The 19925-nt window shown below is 36.6% G+C and overlaps 3 protein-coding genes across 3 annotated transcripts; 1 reads left to right on the top strand and 2 right to left on the bottom strand.

The window, feature by feature from the left end:
* Positions 1-372: 372 nt before the first annotated feature.
* LOC306871528 (serine/threonine-protein kinase TAO3-like) lies at positions 373-3990 on the bottom strand (the record flags this gene model as incomplete). The annotated part of the gene is made up of 7 exons (XM_079419543.1): positions 3769-3990; positions 2981-3109; positions 2559-2762; positions 1942-2181; positions 1581-1793; positions 637-819; positions 373-534 (listed from the first exon to the last, which is right to left on the bottom strand). Exons 1-7 carry the CDS (start codon positions 3952-3954, stop codon positions 373-375), a joined length of 1317 nt encoding a protein of 438 aa, XP_079275669.1. The 5' UTR covers positions 3955-3990.
* Positions 3991-8036: 4046 nt separating this feature from the next.
* Positions 8037-10551, top strand: m17 (IL-6 subfamily cytokine M17). Its single transcript, XM_079418619.1, has 3 exons — positions 8037-8179; positions 8525-8670; positions 9209-10551. The coding sequence occupies exons 1-3, from the start codon at positions 8122-8124 to the stop codon at positions 9665-9667; spliced, it is 663 nt and encodes a 220-aa protein (XP_079274745.1). The 5' UTR covers positions 8037-8121; the 3' UTR covers positions 9668-10551.
* A 1003-nt stretch (positions 10552-11554) lies between these two features.
* Positions 11555-16833, bottom strand: LOC306870699 (calcineurin B homologous protein 3-like). The gene is made up of 8 exons (XM_079418124.1): positions 16607-16833; positions 15727-15796; positions 15360-15440; positions 14814-14953; positions 14626-14687; positions 14390-14497; positions 13607-13654; positions 11555-13400 (listed from the first exon to the last, which is right to left on the bottom strand). The coding sequence occupies exons 1-8, from the start codon at positions 16668-16670 to the stop codon at positions 13323-13325; spliced, it is 651 nt and encodes a 216-aa protein (XP_079274250.1). The 5' UTR covers positions 16671-16833; the 3' UTR covers positions 11555-13322.
* Positions 16834-19925: the final 3092 nt, after the last annotated feature.

Raw genomic sequence — 19925 nt, 5'->3', positions numbered from 1 at the left:
TTCACACTTCATATCCACCTTACATGATGGGATCGTACTTAACATATCAAAGTGCTTACTTGTAATAAAATATCCTGAATTACTAATTTAATACCAAAAGTGGGACAATGGCATGGAGAAAAGGTCAGTTTGTCTAGATATTTCTTCTTTATGAGCTCAGTGATGCATCACCAAACCACTTTTGTGTCTGTGGCTGTTTAGTTTCTCCTCTCAGAATCTCAGCAAAGTTCTCACAGCCGATATGAGTTATAAGATATTGATCCAGCATTGTCACTGTTTGGGTGATCTTGGTAAATCCAACAATCAGGGACAGTGCAGGCACAATGTGTCCAAGGACATCAGTGTTGAACAGTCCCTTTGACCTCTGTTGGATCATCTGGCCTCATCCTTGGGAAAGTCAAATGAGGCCAAGCTTCCGAATCCTAGCCGCGCACTCTCCATATCAAACATGTCCAGTTCTCGCTCCTGACGCTCAAATAAATGCTTGATTTTTTCAGTTCGTTCCTTATGAAGTGAGGCCAGCTCTTCTTCAATCTGGGGGCAGAGGTGTTGGCAGACTGTTTACTAGGGATTGCAGGTATGATTTATTTACCTATCCTATGAATTTACTGTAAAAAAAAAAAAAACACAGCTCACCTTCTGTTCCAAGTGAGCCCGGCGCAAGGATGCCTTCTGTTCCAACTTCTGCACTTCACGCTCATATTGGGCCTCCATCTGCGCCTTCGTTTTGTTCTGGTAGGCATCGAGGAGCTCCATCTCCTGATGCAGCTGCTGCCTTAAAGCCTGACATTCAGCCTCCTGCTCTTCATCTAAACGTAACTGGGAGAGTTTCATGCTGCAGTTATTATCTGATGGGGTTTATTTTATTGTTAGATAATTAAAAAATCATTTTCATTATTTGAAATAAAATAAACATTACCTGAAATAAATAATAATAAAAAAAACAAATTATTTCAGCTAGAGTATTATAATTATTCAAACGAAATAAATTAAACCTAAAATTGCAACAAAATGACTAAAACATTAATTGAAATGAAAACAGAAAATATAGAAATAAAGTCAAATTTGAAATAAAAACTGTAATAGTAGCTATAGATAGAATTGAGTAATGAGTCGTCTTCTATAGTAGTTAACAGTGATTAAAAACAATATTGCTCATATAAACAGCAATATAAGACTTAACAATAAGATCAGTTTTCATTTGGAAAACTGGTTGTGGAAGTAGAATTTTTGGCTTGGTTGTGGAAATTCATTTCCCTCCATAGCCACTAGAGGGAACCTCACAAACGGTCTTGGCCAGTAGCTGCTGCTTGTCACTGGTAAGAGAATTGTGAGAAAAGACCTTCTGACCGAATATGAAAACAGTTTCTATTGTATCAGGTTCTCTCCACTTCCAAAGAAGCAATGTGTTTTTTGTACGTGTGTGTAAACCCTAAACTAATTTACTCAACAAGTACTGTATGTTTCAACACATTCATCAGGTTAAAGGATCTAAGATTCGGTTTTATAACCTTTTCATGCACAAAGTGTGCGGTTTCACCGTTAAAAGGATGTTTCCCTCTGGTGACTGTGTACTTTACCGATTGAGAGGCCATCATCTCATTAATGCTTTGCTCATATTGTTCTGCCAGCTGTGCAAGTTTGCGGGTCTGTTCCTCCTTCAGAGACTTCAGGATGGCTTTGTGGTCACTCTTGGGGGAGACCTCCAGCTGATGGTTCCTCAGTGCTTTGTACTGCTTGTTTTGCACCTTACACGTATCTTGGAATTGCTTTTTGATCTGCATTTCCAATGTCTGTAATGAGAGGATTTTAATGCATCATATAAAAGGCTAAATACAATTGTGCTTTTGGCTTTTCTATTGTCATCTCTTTTTCATGTCCATATTCTTACCTTTATATTTTACATTAGTTCTACCTACCATTACAATTTGTGCAGTTTACCTTAAGGTTCCTGGGCTGCTGTCGGCGTTCCAGTGCATGCTTCCTGTGAAGCTCCCTCTGGCGTCGACTGTTGTACTCCTCCTGGTTCTCCAACTCAGTTTGATGCTGGTGGCGCATCAGCTCAAAGCGTAGCCTTTGTAAGGTTTGTAGTTGCCGTTGTTCCAACTCTTGGGTGTACTCATCCTGCCTGATCATCAATGCATGCTCCATTTCTTTTTGTGTCTTCTTCTTGTTAAGTTCCTTTAACACAAAGAGCAAGTCATTTATAATTAATATTTAAAAAGGATAAGGTTTTTAAAAAGAGCTTTGTGTTTTTTTTTTTGTTTTTTTTGTAAACAGATTTCATACTTGAAATAGCAGAAGATACTGTCTACTATACTTTTGTTCAGCAAGGATGCATTAATTTACTTCAAAGTAATGGTAAAGACTTTAATGTCAATAATACAAATACAAATAACATACACCCAAACTTTTGAACGGAAGTGTATATATATATTTTTTTTTTCTTCAAACAATAACCTGGATATCACTCAGAGGTCTAAATAAAACCTCAAAATTCACAAGAACAAAACAATGTGCTTAAGACATTCTTTGTTGTGACTCATATTATTTCTTGCCTCCCGCATTTGCTCTTGTTCAAACTCGTGCTTCTTGATAAGGCTTCTTCTTTTTAGAGCACGGCAACTCCTTTCGTAAACCAGTCTTTGCTGGTTCAACAGCTGGGCCTCCTCCTCAGCCTGGGAGCGCTGCATTGATTCCTTATGCTGTGACAAGCGCTCCTGTTTCTCCTCTTTTGGTGTATCGGCGTCTTCATTCATTTCCTATTGTATGTAGAACAAATTAGATGATTTTTACTCCAATAATAGAATATAGCCATTTATAGGTAATATGAAAAATTTGTCTGATGTTGTTAAGGGCCCTGTGACAAAGAAGGCCCTCTAAAAATTCTCATTGGGCCCTGAACAGTGGGGCGCATACATACAAGCGTGTCCTGAGTTTGTACTGTGTTCTGTGAATTTATTGACTGTACTGATCTCACCTCTTTCATTCTTTCTCTGCATAGTCTGTACTGCTTTTTCTGTGTGTCCAAGAAGGTGGTCAGTTCCTTCTTCTGCTGGACCAAGATCTGTTGCTGGATTCTTTTTTCCTCAGCTGCCGAGGCTTTCAACTTTGAGGGACAAAAGAAATAACATCTGGTTTTGCAGCATTAACCACTTACAAATTAATCATCTAGGCCCAAAGGAGGATTAATATCACAAAATTTCACTGTGGTCAGCTATGCATTAGTAAACTCATAATATTTTGTCATCATGGTGATTTGAGTCATTTCATTCAAATCCACTTATCAGTCTAAGACTACTAGTGAAAATCTGTATTTATTTTAGTTATTACAATTTATGAAAATACATTTGAACTGCAGAACGTCTTTCACCTTCTGTTTTAATCACAGCAGTGCTCAAGCTGCATGAACTACACAAGTTTGTGTAAACCTTATGTTCATGTTCTCCAACATGACTTGAGATGGAAGCAAGAACATCTGACTGCCTGTACAAAGGAGTTCATGTGATTGTTTGATAATACTAATTTCTGGAAACAGTTAAATATTTCATAATAACTTTAATTCATAACATTTCATTGTTCTACATCTTTCAAAATGTTAAAACTTTCTGTTTATTTCCAAGTTGAAATTAGATTTTGCATTCCAGGGTTTGAATGCCTCTGGACCCCATGGCTTGTTCACCATATATATCGACTTGCAGACAAAAATGTGACATCCTGTAAACTTTTCATGACCCTGGCCACAAAGTTTAAAGTAGGAGCACACACCTCCTTGTCCAGTTGTGCAGCTTGCTTCTTGGCCAGCCGCTCCAGTTCAATGTAGGTGTTATTGGCCTGGGTCTCCACTTCTTTCTGCAGCCGGAGCTTGTGCTCATCCATCTCGGCCTTTAGCCTGTTCTCCAGGGCAATCAGCTGCTTCTGGTGCTGCCGCCGCATGCGCTTATACCCTGACATCTGCTCGCGCTGCACAACTTCCTGCTCATGCTCCTGGATCTGCTCACTGACCTGCAAACACACAGTGTGTTGGGGGTCAAAGGTCAGGTAGGGCAAGCAAGAAATTGAGTATTTATGCTCTCTTTTCGACTTTTAACCCATAAGATGAATTGTAAGATCTTTAGATAACTGCAAGTTAGAAGTTTTCTTTAACCTTATAATGACCAGTTCTGTAAAGTAAGTGACTTTCTTGTCATTTCTTTAATATTACTATTTACTCAGAATTTTTTAAATGTAAACATATGCAACCATATATCAATATAAAAATCAGTGTATTATGTAGAGATATTATGTATATAATGATCTGCAATGTTTGATATACTAGGCCTATAAATTTTCTATAAAATATTTTCAGTTTCAATACTTTTTGAAAATGTTTTTTGTTCACAACTAGCATGATGTTACAGAATGGATTGATTTGAAAAAAATCCATGTTTTTAAGAAATATCTGTATAAAACTTTGGACAACAGGCGCTATTGAATACATGAAATGTTATGCATAATGTTTTTATCAATATCAAGATTTCAGGATATAACTGATATCCACGCATAAAGAAAAGTAAACAATATATTGTGATTTCCCTGTTTGGTGTTTCACTATAATCATACTATAATTATGATTGGTGCATTATAAATGATCCTGTGGTAGGGTAAATTAATTTAGAAATGGATGAAAAAAATAGATCATAAAAACTGCTTGCATACAGATTTTCAAAAAATAAATAAATTAATAAAATAATTTTAGATGTTACATTTCCGCACATGTCAGCTACCAGATATCACAAAGCCTGCCTTTCACATTTCATTGAGCAAAACAGGTATTAAACACCTACAGAGGCTGTGTCAAGGTAGATCTCACAAATGGTAGATCTCTCTTTAATTTTTACCACGGGGATCTATTTTGCTTTTTTCTATTAGCATTTAGCTTCATTTTACATCATTTTACATTGACGAAAAATATAATTTCATAGCTAATCAGCTTCATCTTGATGGGTTGAACACACTGTGCCTGAGTGAAATATAATGGCTATAACAGTGTCACTGACTGAATCAAAATGCAAATATGAAAGCAAATATGCTGTTTTAATGATGAACTGAAACTCTCTCTCTATAGGTGTGTGTGTGTGTGTGTGTGTGTGTGTGTGTGTGTGTGTGTGTGTGTGTGTGTGTGAAAAACGTCTGCCTTAGTTTGCATTCTACAAAGGATCTATATGTGGAGAGAGAGAGAGAGAGAGAGAGAGAGAGAGAGAAACACATCATATACAGCTCCAGAAAAGAGCTCCGAATCCCAACAAAATGAATATCTTTACTACAACAAAAATGAAACGTAAAATAAGACTGCGCTCCGGAGACAGAAAGCCATGGGGGGGGGGGGGGGGGGGGGGGGGGTTGAAAAAGCGCTTATTAACAGGATGTGGTTGCCATGGCTACTGATGTCGGGTTGAGTGGATGACCATGGCAGGCCTGCATTTCTTATGCAAAAACGGCGAGCGGAAGAGGAGAGATAGGCTGCCTACCAAAGATGCTGGTGTGATGATGGCAAAGCGTTGGCGGATGCTGCTGCTGCGATGATGGCGAGCCCGGCTCTTGTGAAAAGAAGAAGGCCGCAGCTCTGGCCTGATGTCCCTGTCTCCAGCCTCATCCCTCACGCAAGCATGCTTCTGCAGGGGGGGAGGAAAAGACGAAGTGAGTGGGGGTGGGCGCTAACCGAGCGCCCTGCTGCTGCTGCTGATGCTGAGGATGATGCCGCTGCGTCTCCCTGCTGCCCGCATACAGCCTGCTGCTTCCAGCGCATCCTCTTCAGCCTTCATCTGTTACTGGCGTGAGTCGCTCACGGGCATCGCGATGGATGACTCTCGGTACGTCGAGAGCGGGACTCTCTTCAGACTAGCGGCTGCACTTCCTGAGAAGGAGAAGGAGGAGGAGGAGGAGGAGGAGGAGGACGAGGAGGAGGAGGAGGTGGAGGAAGCAAACAGATCCGGTGGGATAGAGTGAGTTACGCAATGCTTACAACGGGCAATCAGCGGAAAGAACGCGTGCGCGTCTTATACTTTTAACGTTTCCTGCGCTACGCCCTATAAAGTGTACTTTTTGAGGTGATTTTTGTGCTAATTTAAAAAAGTGTTACATGTAAAGAAAACAATAGTAGGCTAGCTTTGAGAATTATGATGCACTCATAATACGTGTATTTTCTGTTTTCTGGAAGCTAGGCTACATACATACATACAAACAATACTAAAATATAATAAAACCTTTCATTTACATTTCATTCATACATTTTCAGTCATATATTTTATACTGTACTGTAATTGTCAGCAAAATGTCTCAATTAACACAATTAGGACTACCTAAACTTTAATGGTTGCACTTTTAAACACAAATCGATAACATGACATTGTTGTTGTATTTTTACTGTTCTTACAGAATATCAAGATTCCTCTCATTGATTTGTGAGAGAGCTATATGCTCCCTTGTTACAAATTATCATTATTCTTATCTACGTTGCAACAAGATCAGATTCTACATAATTTTTTTGAGGTGAAAAGCCTAAACAAGCAATTATGAGAAATACTTTTTAAGGAGACTGGGGGATTTCCTAAGACTGTCAAGTAAAACATTTCCTGTGTGGTTTAGAGGTTAAGAGAAATTGTCTTTGATCTTTTTTGTCCCTAATAAAAAAACAGACCTGTCTGCACGAATACTGCTGAATTTACACAATCTCACTTCCAAAGAGTTGGCGCGAGTTGGTAAACAGTAGAAGGGGGTGTCTTGGTAGAAAGTGCCTCTATACTGCTCTCAAGACCGGGCTGCCACACCCACACTCAAACCCCAGGATGTTAAAACAACAATACCAATACAGGGGAAAGTGACCACAGTCAGCATAAAAGGGCAAATCCAACACTTCCAGTTTCTCCTCCTTCCCATGACACTTTACCTATAGTGCATGTTTTTTGGTAAGAATTGTGGAAAGTACCAGGTAGTGAACTACGTTTACCTGTGTTTTGCTGAGAAGACACTGATTTCCCCTGTGACTTACCACATCAGTGTCACACTTATGCAGGATCAACAGACTTCTTACCCAACAAACTACATTTATTTGCCTAAGCATATGAATATATTTTTACAGATGTGGCTGTGAGAACAGTCTTTAATTGGGAGACTATAGTAAGTTTGTGCAAGTTCTAAACTTTTTTGGCTCTGGGGTTTCCCTTGTAGGCCTGAGTCATAAAGATTCCAAATAAAGCTTAGCTCAGTTAACATCAGATGCATGTTTTTGTCCACTTCAGTCATTCTGCATGCTAGAAAAATGCAATTGCATCACACAAAAGTTGAATAAAATCGCAGCAAATCAAAGCACTGCAAAGTCTTTGTTATCTTCCTTCCTTGTCTGAACTTTATAGGTGGCTGAAATTCCCAAATTTGTGCTTTTGCGTCAAAAGATCGAAAGGTATCAGTGAAAATCTAGTGTTGAGAAACTACCTTCCTATTACAAGACCACTTCCTGTTGAACCAACAGGCATAGAGTTCAGAGCAAGAGTGGATGAGCGGTGTGCTGGATGGTGGTTCCTTTTCTCACTTTTGTTGTTTTTGGCATGGTTTTGACAAATTTAGAGCAATGTTACTGACTGAACATGATGATAAACACAATGTAATGGCAGAAAAGTCTGATCTCAAAATAGGCTATATTTGCATACAAATGTTAATAAATAAAAGTAATCTGCTTAGCCTATTTAATGTTATCACAAATACACATGGCATTGTGCAACATAAAAATATTTTTAAGATATGAGAGGTAAGAGTAAACTCTCATGACATTTTTGCTTATCTGACATCAAACGTAAATTAGTTATGACAAATAGACATGATTGCTCAAACTATCCAGACTCTGCATCACGTAAGGAGATACAGCCACACAAAAACTGGGTGGCAACTAAAGAAGGAGGGAACATTACACATAGTACATGTGATAATGAAGACGTAAGAAGAAGAAAAATTCTGGGAACTCTTGTTGCCTCAGAAAGCTGTCCGCGTCATTTCCTTCCAATGACAAATGTGTGGTTTCAGTCTTTAAAAACTTTTTCAGAGTTGTGATCATGACCAGTTTGAAACTTTGTCAGTGAACGGAGAATGAATTGTCATGTTAGGAACATGGTCTGCCTATCTCAGAGATCTCAAGCAAAATTCAGTAAGTATTACATCCACACTGCACACATATAACAATATGCTTACAGTCATCCTTAACAATGGTCAAACATGGAACACTGTTAATGCTGTGATTGGATTAATAACCCAACTTCAATATGCCTAAACAAAACATGCATATTTGTTAAAGTATGTTGCATTTGATCGTTTTACATGTTTATTGATTATATATATGTGCACTCATAAGATGGACATCTGGTCATTCTGACAGCAGGGAATGTGAAGCTAAAGATCTACTACTGCATCTGTGAAAGGGTCACCATAAAATATGAATATGTTTGGTGAAACATGGCCTTAATTACATTTTTTTATTATTATTATTATTCAGGAATAATCCTCCCTATCCTCATCTTGATTGCTGTTGTGCATCCAACAATGTCATGCAAGAATGAGAACTGCAGCCAGCATCTTCACCGTAGTCTGAAGCTCACTAGGATGACGAGCAAAAGGACAGCAGAGCTCTTAGAAACATATGTAAGTACACTCTTTCTATAGTTACATTTTTGAAAGTATAATTGTTAACCTTGCAAATGACGTTTATGTCAGTGGTCCTAAATCAGTTGTGATTGGTACAACAAAGAAGAGATGCTCTGACAAATGTGAGCCCAATATGGTCAACAGTTGCTTGGGTGGTTTCCACATACAGTGAGGTGATTCCTTCCATTGAAAAAACTGGGCTGTTTTGAGAGTGGGTGGGAATATGTGGGAACTGTAAATTTAGCTCTTTGACAGTGTATACTGTACATGAATAGACATAAATGTGGAAATGAGTCTTTCAGATGAATAGTTAAATATGGGTTATGCAAAAGACAGTCATGACACTGAATAGGGCTAGGTGTCACAGAGTGGGTTTATTTTCAAGAATCAGTTTCTGTCTAGGCCACTGGTTCTTAACCAGGCCCACTAGGGGGCCTCAAGATGACTTTATGAATTTGAGTTGACAAAACAACTAAAATTAAGATTGATTGATAAGAACCAGGGTTTTTATAGACTCTTGTCTCCTCTCATTCAGAAAGCCAGTCAAGGAGATTCTGCAGACCTGATCTGTGATATGCAAATGGACAATGTTCCAGTATCAACCATCTCTGGCCAGACCATGTCGGAGCGCATCTTGAGTGTTTATACCCACCTGAAAGAGTTTCTTCCGCACATGAAGACAGTGATGAAGCAGCAGAAAGACTTAAATCCTCCAACAAACCCTGTGGCGGAGGAGCTTCACAGTATGATTACACATGTTCGCCACATTGCTCTGAGGGTGAACTGTATCTTACAACTCCTGCAGCCAAATATACCCATTCCTGAGCCAGCTGAAAGGCCAACGGGAATTCCCCCTGCGCAAAATATTTTCCAGCAGAAAGCCTATGGATGCATTGTCCTGTCTCGGCTTCAGCAGCTCCTTAGTCAAGCAGTTCAAGAACAGAAGTCTCTTAAGGGGAAAATGTGCAGAAAGAGGACCAAAAATGTTTTTTGATGAACTCTGTTCGGTGACATAAAACAATATTGACATAATTTATTAATATTTATTTTTGTACATCTATTACTGTTGAAGATATGCCCAGAGTATGTTTTTGTTGATATATTTATTCATATAATTTATTTTTGTCCTAACTGTCATATCCATATACTGTATGTGGGCAAAAAGTGAAGTTATACAAATTGTTTGTTTTGTTTTGTTTTCTCAAATGGACTGTTATGTGGCTGTCATAGGCTGTCGTGGTTCCTTAAATTATTTGACAGTAAAACATATTTTAATTTGATTTAGTTATGAAGCAACAGCTGTCATCAAAACTGTATACAGTATGACTAGATGTATTGCTTGTTGCCCTGCAAGAAAGAAGGCTCAAAACCACTCTAGTTACTCAGCATTTCCTAACAACACTCTATGATGTTTTATATGTCATCACAGGCTATTTTTTTATTACAAGGAAATTTGCAGTGATTAACTGTGATGTCACACGTTAGCCATATTGGCTTTTGTGGTGAATGCTAACGTCTATAGCATGACCTGAATAACCTAGTAAAATGTATATGTCCGAGACATTGCCTTCAGTTGAGACCATTTTAGAAGACAGGAAGTGCAAGAGACTGATATCAGCCCTTAATGACGCATTCATTTCACCACATCAGAAAGGGGAAAAAAAACTGGCTAGCCGTCTCCCCTGTCACAAGGTATGAGTGTATGTTTGTGTCCATGTGAGTGAATCTCAAGCCCCTTATAATTAACACACTGTGGTCTGAACATTTCATGAATGCTTTCTTTGAATGTCGTGATTATGAATGTATGTATATATTTTGATACTTATTTATATGAACCCAGTATGTACAGTATGTCATGATGTAAATTACTTTGCATTCAAAATAAACGAAATAAAAAGAAACTTCTGTTCTTGTTCTTACGCTGTGTACAAATGTCGCAAAGTTGCACACATGGACATTCAAAAGTGCTTCTTCTTTTCTTTCCATTCAGTATATTGCTGACACTTTATATAACAACAAAATCAACAGTCATATTATATCATAATAGTAACATCATAATGCCATATCACATCAAACAACATGCAAAACTACATAACCACTAAGGACACATATTAATAGTTAATGTTAAATATTTTGTCTGATTTATTAATTGGATGTTGTGAGTGGGTGATTTCAGTAAAAAAAAAAAAAAAAAAATTAAAAATTGCCATCTCAGGCACTTTGCCCTAGTCACACGCTTCTGTGGAAATAGAAGTAGGAAGATTCATTATAGGTCAAGTTGTGCATGGCAACGTTTTTCAGGAAAAACAGGGACAAGAAAAAAAATGCTTTATCAGCATCCCCCCGATGCCATTTTGTTAAACACGATTAACTATGCTATTACTATATTCAATTGGAAAAAGCAATGTCTTTTACACATATCTCAATTAAATATTTAGATGCATTGTCACACTGAATCAGTGGAGGTCCTTCCCGGCACAACACTACATATCAGAAGGTTAGCAGTGCCAAAAGTGTCAATGAACGCTGCAGAAATTTCATTAATGCAAGACAAAAAAGAAACTAAATCTAAACTGTACATAATGTAAACCACTGGGAGACTACAAACGATTGTCATTACTGTATTGTTTTAATAAAAAAGCTATTTAATATAAAAAAAAAAAATATTAGTAATTTTTATTAGATTAGTATTTTTTAAATGACAATTTTAATGGTATTTTCACACCATAAGCACAGGGAAGGAAACCTTTATGATGTAGCCATGCACACTTGCTAGTCCATCTTATTTAAGCATCTAATGTTGTGGAAGCCTCTAGCCTACAAGCCACAGAAGATCTGGACTAGGAAGGATGCAGACTCACTAAGATGCATCCTTCTCTTTGGGAAGCAACCTTTATTCAGAGGCCATAAAAATACAAGTGTTCAGAGCATACCAAAAACAATGCACAGTTCAATCAGACAGATTGCCAATGTCTACACTGATAAGTTTTGACTGGGCTGTCCTGCCTTCTTATTAATCATGCAGATCCACCAAACTCTACCATTACATAATCCAGAGAGTTTTTTTTTACTAGTTCTAAGTTTAATGGCAGGAGTTTTTACACCTCTTTAATCAGCACACTGTTCATAATGATCTCTAGCAGCTGAATGGCCCTGGAAACTTCTGTCCTGAAGATGCAAAACATCTGTAGCAAACAACCCCGGTAGATATTTGATATGAGACACTGCATCAAACTTCCTGATGTCTGAAATGCTGATTTCTGAAGAAACACAGATGGGGGTTTTGTAGCGGTGCCTGCTTACTAGCAAACCAAGGGAGTGGCACGTCTTTTCATGAAACAGAAAAAAGAGGGTAGTGGGTCACACAGTTTTTTAGAGGCAGCTTGTGGTGGGGAAGACCCCCTAATCAAATAACATACAATCAAAACAGGTGCTTGTGTGAGAACCTCTTTCCTGTCTAGTGCTGGCAACCTCACTTGACACTTTCACATGAAATATGAAAGTGATCGTCGTCTTTTTACCGTCAAATACCGAAGAGATCTGAGAAATGCTTTGAATTGTCAAGGGAAAAAAACAGCAGTGCATTACAAAAAGCCTTAAGTGTTGCAAGATACCGTTTTATTGTGGTAAATGCTAGTTGCAAGTTGATTCAATACACAGTGGGTGCATATACAGTCTTTTTTTCCTTTTTAAGGTTACCAGAAGAAACATGAATTCCTTTCTTAATTTTGAGACATTTTTGCACTTTCACAGAGTAAATGCCAGTTTCATTTTTGCAAATAAAACGCTCTACACAGTTTATTTCTACTGTTAAACCTACACCTATACAATCCATGTGCTATTTATAACTGCTAACACAGCACAACTTCAGCTCTTTGTCTCAGAGTTTATCATTGAACTATACGTGTCTGTAGTTACAGATTATCATTGTCATGGTGTCGTTAATTGTTTTAGAATATTCTGTATTGTTTGTAATATAATGTTTGTTGATACACTTCTAATTGCCCTTGCAAGAACATGCTGAAACATGCTTATTGGTTGTACAAGTACCTGAGTATTTCTACAGTATATCGACTGACATAAACAAAGCTGTGACATTAGCGATATCTGCTGGTTGATAGGAGTCACTGCAGTTCTTTTCTTGAGACTATGGATTCAAGTATTGTTTTAATTTATTAGAATTGCACATAAAAAAGCACACAAAATATTGCTATTGCTATAATCACAGTGTTAATAATATGATTGCTCTATTCAGGATAATTATTTCAGTGAAAATATATTACGATTGCATTTGGTTATAAGCATTCAACTTTTTTGGAATAGTAGGGTATATAAGTTATTTTAGAATAAAGAGATAATCAAAATAATTACAAAAATGAAGTAAAATAAATTAATTAATACATGCCTGCATAGTTTTAATTCTATCGTACCATAATTATGCAATATGTGCATGCAAAGCGAGGAGTTTCAGATACCAATACACACTTTTCTTATTGCTTTTCGTCCTTTATAAAATACACACTCTGAGCATCCTACAAATAGTTCATAGAAGTAGAGATCTATCCAAACTATTCCAAACCAGCCTCATCTAATAAAGTGGTTATTTTACCAGAAAATATACATTTAACCGGCAGTACCTAGACAGAATGTTACTTGCACAAAAGAGTTGTGTCCATGTTTAAGAAGCGAATGTGCATTCTTGTCTCGATTTCAATTCCTTTAAGAATCTGTTGAGAAGGAAACCAAGAAAGAGAGTGAAGGCAGGTTACATCAGTAAGCCAAGTCTTACGTGATTAAATTATACAACGTCTTACACATGTTGTATGTGATAATGTTCAATGCAATGCAAAACAGAATACTTGCCTAAAAGAAAATAGCCAAATGCTCAATTAGACCATATGGCTTGTGCATATAAATGGACAAATTGACAAACCTTCAAAAAATGCTCAAATGTTATTCCTTCGTAGAACTCATCAGGTGCCTGAAAAATACAAACAAGCAAACAGACAAATTAGCAAGAGATTTTGAATGTGTGTGTGTGTCTTTGTGACAAATGAGGACATAAATTTGTATAATGACATGTATATGACATAAGTATTACAAGGAGAAAGTGACTTATGAGGACATTGCCCCATGTCCCCACTTTTCAAAACGCTTAGAAATCATACAGAGTGAGGTTTTTTTGGGGGTTTTTTTTGAGAAAGGAAAAATGCAGTTTCCTGTAAAGAGTAGGTTTAGGTGTAGGGTTGGTGTAGGGCGATACCACATACAGTTTGTACAGTATAAAAACCATTATGCCTATGGGATGTCCCCACTTTTGACAAAAACAATTGTGTGTGTGTGTGTGTGTGTGTGTATACTTATCAATACTTTGGGGACAAATTTGTCAGAAGAGAATTAAATCTTCCATATGGTGACATCCAATCAAGGACATAATAATTAATATATCAATTATATATCAAATGAATGGATAGATGGATGGATGGATTTCTCTAATTCTTAAAATACAAAAAGCTGAAACCTAGAGCACCCCAGGTCACTCACTTAACAAAAAAAAGTGGCACCATTTACACAAACTGTTTTTATTATTATTTTGCTGAGCTCAAAAATACGAAAAATTCTTATACATTCAGATTACAACTTTACAGATTTACTGATATAATATTGATATATTTTATCTATTCAATGTTGGTGATCTAGCCTCTAAAGAACATACCATGGGACCTACTGAGATACTGGCCACCTCCAGCATTGCAGCATCTGCAATGCCCTTAGCTGTCTCTCTTCCAAGAGCTCCACTACGGGACAACAACTCCTCTACTACCTAGAGAAGAGAGGCCGCAACACTGCTGATAATCTGTGAAGATAATCATGAACTACACATATGTACACATATTTTATAAATTATTTACTCAGATGGATTTAATTACACAAAAATGGGTAATTCCTTACATGTCTGTATTCCTCCAGTGTTATGGTTCCATCGTTGTCGGTGTCATGCATGTTGAACAGAACTATTAAGAAAGAGACAGTGCTGTATCAATTCTGTTGTGACTTTATGGCTCAGTTGACTGGTATTTTATCTCCAAGTATCCTAGTTTCCAGAGAATGTTTTGAATATCATTTCTGCATGCCCTTACAGCGCAGTTTGGCTCTTCTCATTTCTTCTTTCTGCTCCTCTGTGATATGATGGGCTGGTGCTCTGAAGTACGACATGACGGTAAGGAATTCCTCAAAACCAATTTCTTCCACAGATCCCACACCATCTTTCTGGAAGTTCCTGTGAAGAACAAGTGGGGATAGTAATGTGTTATTGCTCTACATCAACAGGTTTGCTGAGCCCTGGATATTAAACTTCACTATTAGTCTTCAGGTTTGTGGTTTGCAGATGATTTTGACCCATGGGACCTGGAAAAAACACACGCTTAAAAACTACACAATGTTGTAGCATGATAGCCATATAAAACCACAGCGCAACAAGACTTCCCTTTATTATTAAGGTCTTGTTTCACATCTGTTTTGAATGAAGACAGTGCCACTGATATATGTGATGTTTCTAATGAAACACGTGATGTAGTATTCAAAGGCAATCTCCAATTCTGAGGCAGTAGCAGATCATTTCAAGCAACACATAACTCTTTTCACTATTAATACCAAACCTACACAGAATACAAATAAGCACAAACCTTCCATCGAAGAAAGCTTCTATAATCTGGGACCGAATTGGGTTGCTTTCCAGGTCTTGGATTGTTTTAAGGTCATCTCTCCTTTAAATGAGAACACAAAACAATTAGGTTTGACAAGTAAATGGTAGGAATTATGGTTTGTACTGCATGTACTGTGTACACTTGTTTATATGTTGTGTAATCAACAAAACCAACTAGGCAGACACATGAATCAAGCATAACAATAATATTTCTAATAGTCAGTACAGGCAAAACCGGTTTGATTTGATTCTTGAAAAGCATTTTGAACAATCATTCTGTTGCAACACTCAGGCAGGAACAATTCTGCAGAATGCTCTCCCACACACAACTACTACTTGCAGATTACCGTAATGTTTCCTTGTTTTGGCTGAGCTGCTTAAAACGATTGTGGAGGATTGCGATCTGCTCCAGTGAAACTGAAAGAGAATGAAAATAATAGAGATGACTACTGAAAAGCTGGCACCACGCACTATGTGTGAAGTTAACGCAACTGCTAAAACTTCTTTAAGACACCTTACACACATAGCTGTTGTCTGACTGACTCCTCTGAATTATGAATGATCACATGAGACCTTAAAGAGATCAGTCAACCAAAAATACAATGTTCTGTCATCATTTACCTCATTTTGTTCCAAACCTATATGACTTTATTTCTTCTGTAGAGCGCAAGGGTGATTTTAGAGACTGATAACATCAGTCATTGTTCACTTACATGGAAGAAGATGAAAGCAAGCGGTGAGGCTGTCATTAAGGTTGCCAGAAAATATCTCCATCTGTCATATGGCTTTTGAACAACATGAGTGTGACGTAAACAATGAATCGTTGAATTATATTTTTATGGTGCACAATTTGTTGTTTAAGTCCATATTTTGGGTCTGCAGTACAGTTATCATACTTGTAAAAAACAGCATTTGCAAGCATACAGTTGTGTCTTCCTTTGTCCATATAAACAATTATGTATGCTAATAACAAAATATCAACATTAGGTACTTAGTTTTCCAACAGGTAGGCTAAGTATTACACTAAATACACATGCAGTACAGTAGATCTGAGCTGTAAATTACACCAGCTCGATGTTTAAGTTGTGAAAAGAAAATATTTCCGACATGTCACTAAATGATTTATATCACTATATGTTTCCTGTGTAAATGGTGCTGCGTTTGTCAGATATTGGGTTATTAAGTATGCTACATTAAACATAAACCCTTCGTAATAGTTATACTCACAGCCTGTCTTCTGTGACAGGGTTCGATATTGATGGTCACCCGGCAAAGACTGGAAGCTTCCCATCACGATAATGATCCTACACCAAGCGTGTCTGTGAGTCTGTTCCTCGATCCTCCGGGGCTTTAGGTTTCACTCGTACACCAGTGTTTGCCTTGCAGAACAATCGCATGCAATTTGCATTGTGCCTTGTGAGAATGAGAACACGTCCCCTGGGTCCTAGCGCCGCATAAACAGCCTCTGAGTCTGCATCAACTGCTATTCTAACGATTCACGCCTACTTTGCTAATCCAGTTTCTGATCGTTGATCACGGCCAATCCCGATATTAAAATATAATCAAATATTGTGTCTACACAATGAAGACTGAAGTGAACGGAGCCATCTAGGCTGCATTCATTCATAATAGATGTCACCGTGACAGCAGCAGCCGTCGAGCTCTTTCTGGAAAACAGAAACGAAACACTGACATTTCTGAGAGGGCCACAGAAAAGCAGCCATCGATAAACTGACGGAATAATAGCAAAGGAAGGATATGCTAAAATATGCTAAATTATTATTGCCCAGAATAGTTTATCATTATCAGCATTCTCAACCCTTTTCTTGGAAAAACAAATGACATTTATTTGTATTCAGCTTCAGGAAGTAACGATAAGCACAAAACTAACCCATAAACTAGATTAGCTTGACAAAAGCTTTAAAAAGGAGGAGCATTAAAAATAGAGAAAGCCACTAACTAATTTGTATGGTTTTCCAATACAAATATCTAAATATTCTTAAATCAACATGACTTAATAAAAAAGACTTAATATGAAAATTCTAAAAATGTATCATAGCAGGTTTATGCTTAAAACAAGAAACAAATCTGCCAGTGGGGTAAGAAAGGAAAAACAAGATTAATGTTTTTTTTAACCCATTGCCTTTTTTTTCTCTAGTAAATCTATCATGATTTAAGAATGTTTAGATGGAAAATTACAAAAAATACTGAGTAAGAAAATATTTTTCCAGTGCAAATTATTAAGGTAAAGTATGAGCTAAGGTAGTCTACTTTGATGTAAAGTAGATTTTATGTAACTTTATGCTCAATACCTATTTTTTTAAAGCTACTGTGTCAACAAGACTCGATTTAGAATTCATATAATTGATATCGAAGCCTACTATGGCTGGAAAGGAGTACAAAAGTACTAAATTTCATTCAATTTCATTTCGTTATGTATCAATCCACCACACGATGGCAGTAAAGATCATGACATCAACCCATCAATATGTTGCCCAGTAGATAGCTAGACTTAGATTTTTTTTTTTTTTTTTTTTTTGTCACTTTGAAAGCACATAATGTATATTAAATACCAATAAAACTGACAATGACGGAATAAACCAATTAAACGTTTACATGACTTGTGCTCACATGCATTTCTGGCCTTGTGGGGTTGTGGAGCAGGAACTGCTAAACATTCATTGGCTACTTACTGATCCAGGGAGTACTTAAAGATTTTGTTTTGTTAAACCTATAAAGCAGAAACAGATTAGTCATGGTTATTTTAATGCATTTTCTGTTACCTTTTGGTAGAGACAAACAATATTGCAATAATAATATTACATTATAGTATTCTAAGATCAACTAATTTTAAAGGCATTCAGTTACAGAATATTGAAGTACATATACATCTTTTTTATATATATATCTTTTTAATTTATTTTCAATGTCACATAAGCCTCCAAGCATTAGCCTACATATAAAAAGATATGAGTATGTTAGTTTTGCAAGAAATTACATTATTCTTTTAATTGCTGTCAAAATGAGTAAAACTGCAACAAAAAAACAAGTTAAAAAAAAAAAAAAAAAAAAAAAAAAAAGTTATTGTGCAAGTCAGCTATCTTATTTGTGACCCTGGACCACAAATCTAGTCATAAGGGTCAATTATTTTTAGATTTATTGAAACTGAGATTTATACATCATCTGAAAGCTGAATAAATAAACTTTCCACTGGAGTATGGTTTGTTATGATAGGATAATATCTGATACAACTATTTGAAAATCTGGAATCTGAGGATGCAAAAATATCAAAATATTGAGGAAATCGTTTATAAATTTGTCCAAATGAAGTCCTTAGCAATGCATATTACTAATCAAAAATTAAGTTTAGAAATATTTACAGTAGGAAATTGACCAAATATCTTCATACAGCATGATCTTTACTTAATATCATAAAAATGATTTTTGGCATAAAAGAAAAATGTATTATTTTGACCATGTATTGTCGCCTATTGCTACAAATTGCTACTATTGCTACTTATGACTGGTTTTGTGGTCCAGGGTCACATTTGAATCCAACTAAGTCTTGAGCTTACACATTATGAGAGCTTAAAATAAAGCTGACAGTCTGACCCAGTTTACTTTACTTTTTATCCAAAGTGTGGAGAATAGTTGGTAAAAACACTTGAAACCACCCTTGACCTGTCTAGCTGAGCTGCATATTTATGTCCACTTGAGACAGCACACACAACAGCCAAAAACAGAGAAAGGTTGTATCTTTTCTGAGTTACTTCTTCCAATGCACTGAAGCTCTGATGTTCTCCAGAAGCCCAGCATGATATTGAACAGCAACAGAAAATCCGCAAGATCATTTCATGTTAATAATTGACATAAAATTAATTATAGGCCTCAAGTAAATTTTTTTTTTCAAGAAGATTCAAGTAGTAGCCACATGAAGTCTTTTGGAATGGATCACCATAACTCTAGGACATTTTGAATGCAGCTGACCAAAGGCTGCCACCAGATCCACATTTCCTGCAGAGACATTGTCAGATGAATATTTTTACATAAGAACAATATTGGTTCACACAACACCTGCATGGCCTGGCAAGACTAGAATTTACATCTTTATTTGTTGACTAGTTCTGGTAGAATTTTCTTTGAATTTCATTGTGATATTCCCACAGTAAAAGAGAAATACTTCTCTTTATACTTTAGTGACACCTTTAAAATGCAGATCTTAATAGATTAACTACAGAGTACAATTTGTGTTAAATGCAATAAGGAAATATTATGAATCAAAATTTTGTGCTAGTTGAAACGTAATATTTAAGGTGACTTATTTAAATATAACTGGTGATGCATGAGAATGAAGAGAATCATGTTCTGATGCAAAATTTTAATTATTAACTCTTTATTTACAGTAAGCCTTTGCTAGATTTGAATCTCATTGATTTAAATCACAAGAAACGATTTGGTCTCGCATGAACACCAGACTCCAGAAGAAACTGAATACTGTAAAAAATGATTGTACATTTAAAGGTAAAATACTGTTAAAAAAAAAAAA

This window comes from Barbus barbus, assembly GCF_936440315.1.
Source record: "Barbus barbus genome assembly, chromosome: 6".
In the NCBI taxonomy this organism is placed as follows: Eukaryota; Metazoa; Chordata; class Actinopteri; order Cypriniformes; family Cyprinidae; genus Barbus; species Barbus barbus.
This window is presented reverse-complemented; position numbering and strand designations above follow the sequence as displayed.